The sequence below is a fragment of the Apium graveolens genome, unplaced genomic scaffold (assembly GCF_009905375.1).
Source record: "Apium graveolens cultivar Ventura unplaced genomic scaffold, ASM990537v1 ctg6064, whole genome shotgun sequence".
NCBI classification, from domain to species: Eukaryota; Viridiplantae; Streptophyta; class Magnoliopsida; order Apiales; family Apiaceae; genus Apium; species Apium graveolens.
The window spans coordinates 1-7,259 of NW_027419207.1; the positions used below are offsets into that span (position 1 = coordinate 1).

A 7,259-nucleotide genomic window follows, 5' to 3' on the forward strand; every position below is an offset into this window, starting at 1 on the left:
AAATAATTACTACATTCCCATCCAGCAATGCAGAACATCTAAATTTAAAGAGTCCGAGTTTAGTGGGAAGTCTTCCATAGTTCCATGACATGGTATCATTCAATGAATACATATCTTTGAATGCAATGTTTGTGCCACAAAAAGTTGGTCCAGTTGATCTTATGCTCTCCTAACTAATCTTGGTTTGTAATTATTTTGAGTTCAGTCAAATCCCATACATACGCATCCCCTCTTCTGCATTTGGAATGGCATAGTATTATTATAGTTCGGGATCCATTTGAGGTATTTTCCATGAGATAATTTCAATACTCAAACTGACCATGGAAGAGGAAGCGAGTTGATCAGAAATAATTTTGTGATTATACCATGGTTCATGCTACAACCCAATATTATTTTCATTTCCCAGTTTGACTTGAAAATGCCATCGATCCATAACTCTTTCCGAGACTGATAAGAACAAAATGTTGATTCCAGAAAGATTTATGAATGGAAACAATTACTGCTTCAATGAGCTGACCTCGGCCCGCATAAGATATGAACTTGGTAGTCCATGTTATTATTTGCTCCAGGACTGAATTTATTTTCTTATTTTTTTATTTAATATACTTAGCCTGCAACAACTAGTATGGTATACCTAGCCAATAAGTAGTTCCTTCTCTCGAAGAAATAGCTAGTCTGTTTCTTATCTTTCTTGATTAAAATTTGAGTCATTTAGATAGCTGTTTAGTATGAGCACATATAAAATACTATTTTACTGACCGATAAATATAAGAACTCCTATTGTTTCATACCTGTTTTCTCCGTATTATTTCAGCAACAAATCATATGCGCTTTTCATTATAAAACTAACAGTCCAATTGAGAATTCTTTTAATTAGGCTTTCGATCAAACGGGGACAATTTTTGAAGGTCACCTGGTAGCTATCATTGGAACCCCTAAGAATTCAACTAGGAGCCTTCCTCTAGAAAATCCCCCACATTTCTTTCAAACGAGTCCACAGTTGTTTTGCATTTCTGAAGTGAGACTCCTGGGATCCAAAATGGAATCAAAGTGAATATCAATACGATCAATAACTCAATATCATTATTATTAGACTCCATTTCAAAGATTTATTGGAAGAAATTGACCTATCATGACCAGTAACCGTGTCACCATTATTTTCATTTATAGCAAAGATTTTGGAGGAGTTCTAATGATCTTTAAATTGATTAAAGAAAAAAGAAGTGTTCATATCTCCCTTATTGAGTCATCTAGTTCTGGAAGTCTGAGCCCAAAACAACTTCTCAATAATCAAGGTTTCATCAAGCTCTTTCAGGTAGAGATTTCTTGTTTTTGAAGTTCAGAGTCAAGCATCATGTCTGGTTGAACCTCTTGTAATTCGTCCTTAAGGATCTACACATTTTTAAAAATATTTCCAGCATTCTAATCATAATATTCCCAAAGAACCCGGAGTTCTTTTTTTTGTTTTTTTTTCTCAACCATTTTATTATAATCTATTCAAGTAACAGCGGCAAATGCACCAAGTAACCAGTGTTAGGAACTTATTTGTCATTATCTGATTCAAGTAACAGCTGCAAATGCAGGAACTTATTGCTGCAAAATTTTTTGCTGCAACCAAAAAAATATTTTTTATTCTTTTTTCTCCATCTCTGTGTACTTTCTACATGCACCAAGTGTATTATGTTTGAGGAAAGAAAAATAAGTAGTTAAATGTGAAAATAGTGTAAAGATGTGTCATATGATAATATTTGAAAATTATATATTGTGTCATAAGAAGATTTGGAAAGTTTTTTAACACTCCTCGCTAAAAGTTTTTTAACACTACTCGCTAGTACAAATGAATTAGCCACCATGAAACAAATATATATCCAGTTGCATGAATTTCTCACAGGGAGGAAGAACAACAGAGGAAATTAATTGTCATAGTTACATAGTTTATTACTTTTTAAACTTAAAATTTATAAAGAAATCATGTATTATGTAACTTCTTTAGATTTAACAAAGCCCTAAGCCTATTGGCACTTGGAACATTGTTTATGGTAGGCTATTACCATCGAACCAGCAGCACTACGTGAAGGTCCATCACTGTGACCATCCCTTACAAAACTTCTCACTGCCATCACCCCTTGAATATCATAATCCGGTTCAGATTTCAGGGAGCTCACCACTCAACGGGGGATGCTCGTCACCTGCATATGCACGAAAGTGATTTAGATAGAGAAATAGTGGGCCAATGTACCTGTAGAACCCATGATTGTTCATTGCTATTAACACATCCTCACCAGTGATGGTTGTCCGCTTCTCCTCCATGCACCTAGTGTTTGCTTGAGTTGTCATAAATCTGATAAATTTGGACACACATTCCTGGATTGATATTACTGCACCAGCAGATATCCCTCTATCATTTGCCACCATTCTGCTCATCTGGCTTAACACATATTCAGCCGGCAACAAGTTTCCTGACAAGATCCAATTTTCATATTAGCTTACATAGTTGTACACAATAGGTACATAAAAGTATATTAACTGTATAAAAGCACATCAAACTCAAAAATTGTAAAATGATAAATAAATAAATGATCTAGCTAGATAAAGAGTGAGATGATAGAAATGATTGACCTAAATCTCTAGGTTGTTGTCTACTAATATCAGCGCCATAATCAAAACTATCTTTTTCTTGAAATTTTCTCTTCATCTCTCTGAATTTCAAGGCAATTGTGGACACAAGACTCAGAAAATGGAAAAAACCCCTTATTTCTTTTGGGAGAAATAAATTAGCCTTTTATTTATAAACCTGGAAAAGGCTTGACACGTTGATAATAATGTGACACGCACATGTACATGCACACTGACACCACATGTACATGCAAACGCTGATATGTACATGCACATGATAATGATAAGGTGAAATTTTAAGAACAAGTGTTATACAGACAAAAAAATATTTAAATTAAATATCTTATATTCTAAATTAATAAATAGTAACTAAATAACAAATACTCTATGGAAAAACATAATTAATTTAGACAATATTTTTAACCATTATAATCAATTTTTTTTATGCTTTGTTAAATATAATTAACTTTAAATATGTTTATTAGAATCAATGGTACTCTTGGGGTATTCTAGTGGGCGGCACACACACATATATGTTAAAATCAACTATTTGTATAAGTAAACATAATAAATAAAAATGAATTAATGTTTTTCTTTGAATATATGATATAAAAACATAAATTTGAATAACAAAAATATTGAATAAACACAGTCACTAGTACATTATTTTGTTAATCATTAATGATGACATGTCAATTTTTCATTTTAAATGTCTAGTGCGCATTCTAGAAATAAAAAATATTAGATGTATATGATATACAAAGTTAAATGAACATAAAGAATTTAGTCTAAGTTTTAGCAAGTTTTAACATACTTTGATAAATATTAAATAGTACAAGCTAATAACAATAATAAGAGCTCAATTTTTTCTTTTAAAAAAAAGAGCTCAATTTTTTGGTGAAGTTCGTCATTATTTTCTCCAATATTAACAAAACTAAAAATTTAGAATAAAATATAATGTATACAAATTTGCAGGAATATATGATAAACCAAGGGGAAGATCTTAGGTGAACTTGAAATATGCATTTTTTTAATATTATACTTGCATTAATATAAACTGCATCACATTATGCATGATAGAACCTAGAGTAGTTAACCACTCCACATGCAATAAGTACCTTTGTTTAAGTGTTGTAAAATATCTTTACAATCATGAATGACCGTATGAAAATAAGACTTCCCTCCCTCTACATTAATCACATCCACCATCCTTTTGCATCACACTCAATATGTAACTGTTCGTCCTCCACATCTTAGTCCATGATATTGCCACACCAAAACCTATTATTTCAACTTTTCTAGATTACACTCTATCCTAAATCACCGAGCTACGAGATCGAATAAAACATCCCAACCGTTCCGAATAATAAAACCCACCCCATCTGTCCAGTCCTCATTTGGCATGCCGCATCAGTATTAATTTTTACCCACCCATCAGGTAGCTTGCACCATATTTTACACCACATTCTACTACATGCTTTCTTTTATGCAGATTGCTTAGCTATTTCCTCTAGCCCAGTTCCATTCTGCAACCATACTAGTAGACCTTAGCCGATTACATTCTGCAACCATACTAGCCGACCTTGACTGAATTCCAAAGCTACAAGTATTAATATAGTTCCAGATCTAGTTATTTCTTCTATTCCTTATATTCGAGCACACCATACCCACCATGTCATTATGCACCCCACTGCCACTCCAAAACACACTTTTTTAGTAGGGTGCACAATATCATTTGGTAATACCTGGACCGTATGTACTAACCCTAACCTAGCCCACACTTTCGTAAAAAAAAATTCAAATAATACATGTATATCATCCTCCATATATAGCTGGAATCATGAAAACATTGGACTGTTGTTTACACATTTTTTTCTCAGGGCGTCAGCAGTATAAAGAACTCGACGACATGAACGCTGAAGAAAATTAATAATCTTGTCTGGTAACTTAAGTCCTCATAGCTTCTTCCAGAACATATTCTCTGGTCCATAGATTTGAAATCATTATATTTTTATACAAGAATTAATGTACTTTGATTATATTAAAATTACCTTTGACCGAGTAATAATAGAAGTGTATTTCGGGTATATTATGAATCATATGAGAAATATGAATGATCTAGAAATGATTTAAGCCTCCTAATTTTAGAAGTGATATTATTGGCCTCTTGTGTAACCTAGACTATAAAATGCGTAACCACGCTCAAATATTGATTTGATGTGATAGTGTACTTATTGATCAAGAAAACCTGGATTAAATTATGATGAGGATGACACATTACATGCCTCTAGTTTAATCTATAATATGTGGTTAAAATGATTATAATACATTATACATTATTCACGAAACATTACTAGAAAAGGGTCAATAGACATCACCCTTTTATCATCAGTTGGAAATATAACCGATGTAAGAAATAACTTTTATATCGGTTATTTTCAAACTGATCCTAAATATATATTTTTAAATCTTATTTTTAAATAAACGTTGTCTTATAGTCTTTTTTTAAAAATAAAAAGTAACTTTCGCATCAGTTGTGTTTAAACTGATGTTAAAATACTAACTTTCACATCAGTTGTTTTCTTACGGATGTTCATTTCAGTTATTTACATCGACTATTAAGAAATCATTGTCAATGTTAAATTTTTAAAAATAAAATAAAAAAGACAAGCTGGGAATAATTCCCCTCTTTTGCCCTTGACAAAATTTCAGCCCCTTCCCCCAAATATTTCTCCCCCTTTTTCTATTATCTATTATTCCTCTTCTCTCACCCCACAAACCTTTTCCTCTCTCCACTTTCTACCTCCATCACACCTCCCTCGACATGAACCATGGTTTTAATGAACATCGATCTATCACCAAATATACGAGACCAATATCAAGTTCAATTAGCTCTGAATTTTAAGAGTTGAGAAGATAGTTTGAATTCAAATCCTAGTTCGAATGGGAAGAAAGTACGATTACAACATCAAGTTTGTTTTTGAAGGTAGTCTCAATCTGCAGGTAATTAACTCGATTAGCTTTGGGATTAGGTCGATTGACAAGAATACATTTTAGCGGGATTATTAACTTTAGATTGAGAGTTTGAGTTTGTTCATCCAGATAATTTACTTAATATTCAGGATTACTAGAGTTCTAGTCTGAATACGGTCCATTCTTGTGAAAAAGATAGTTTGAATCATAAAAGGTCTGATTAGTGAATATTTGATTAAAACTGAATCGGATCGTCCCTTGTTGTCGAGTGTAGATTTTAGTTTGATGTTGGTAATAAGAAGAATGAGAGAGTCTTTGTTCCCAGCCAGGATTTGTTCTGGTAAGTTTGATTAGTCCAAGTGCTTTTGATTGTTTGATTTGATTGTATGAGCTTCAATTGTAGAATTGATGTTGTTTGTTACTCGAATGCAGCACTCCGGATTATATTACTCCCAATGAGGCTCCGATTACCAACACTTTAAATTACAATGAGGTGCTTTTATAATATAAGTTTAATTTAGTTATTTGTGAAGTGACTCGTAATTGTACTGATTATGTATTTATTTTTGTTGCAGGAAGATATGTGTCTGTGAGTGAGGATTCGGGTTGTTCAAGTGTGAGAGATGATGGTAAGAATTGGATTCTGGTGGTTCCGTTGGCTGCATAACCTAAATGAGAGAGGAGAGTAATTATACAGAATGATGAGAGTATATTGTTGTTGTGGTATAAAGATCAGGTCCTGGTTATTAGGAGTAAATCACCTGCTGATAGTGCTTATACTCAAGGCCTCCTCAACGCTAAGCTCACTAAGGTAACCAAATCCTTTTACCCCCTCCCATACTAGTTTTTTTTTAAAATTTAAGTTTCGGGGTTTCAGATTGTGTTTTTTCCGCTAATGCGTTATAAACTTATAATAAACAGTCACTTTGGGACATATGACAACTTAATCGAGTCATGCCTGTGTTATTTTTGGGTTTTATCTATAAACCCTTAATATATATAACTTTGTGTCTCTATCGATATCAAGGCAAATTTTGGTCTATCATTTATGTAATGTCATCCCTAATCTTGATGCTTAGATTACTAATGTGGCCTTGTTGATAAATTCTTTCTCAATGACTACACACACATGCTACACTGTTTGGGGCATATCTTGAGTTCCAGAAGCCCAAATTAGATGATTCAACAGCCCACGTGAAGATAACGAGATTCTCTATCATTTTAAGGTGGTCCAGAGAGCAACATCTATCTGGAGCGGGCCCGAATTTCTGAAAAAAGTGAACTACGAATTTTACTGGGAAAAACATAATGAGTTGGGGAAACTTATTTGTATTTTCCTTAAAATATTAAAATAGATTAATTAGATACATATAGATACATCAGATATTATTATTAGGGATTAAGTTACTAGAAAATAAAAAGGAGGTTACGCTCAAGAGGGAAAAAGCTTAAAGAAGAGGAGATTGCTGCATCTACAGTTTTCATCTTTTCTCCTTACTTTTCCATTATGTTTATGTGTATTGGTTTCTTTTGAGATTATGAACTAATTTTCTCTCTAGGCCTTTAATAAATTCTCTTGTTAATATATAAGTTGTATTCTTTTTTCCCTGTTTTTGTGGTGATTTTAGTTGTTTATATTGATTTGTATTTAATGCTTCTCAAAGATTGAT

At 32.7% G+C, this 7,259-nt stretch overlaps 1 protein-coding gene across 1 annotated transcript; it reads right to left on the bottom strand.

Moving 5' to 3' along the window:
• Positions 1 to 2,145: 2,145 nt before the first annotated feature.
• LOC141702995 (nuclear transcription factor Y subunit B-4-like) lies at positions 2,146 to 5,449 on the bottom strand. The gene is made up of 2 exons (XM_074506617.1): positions 5,431 to 5,449; positions 2,146 to 2,459 (listed from the first exon to the last, which is right to left on the bottom strand). Exons 1-2 carry the CDS (start codon positions 5,447 to 5,449, stop codon positions 2,146 to 2,148), a joined length of 333 nt encoding a protein of 110 aa, XP_074362718.1.
• Positions 5,450 to 7,259: the final 1,810 nt, after the last annotated feature.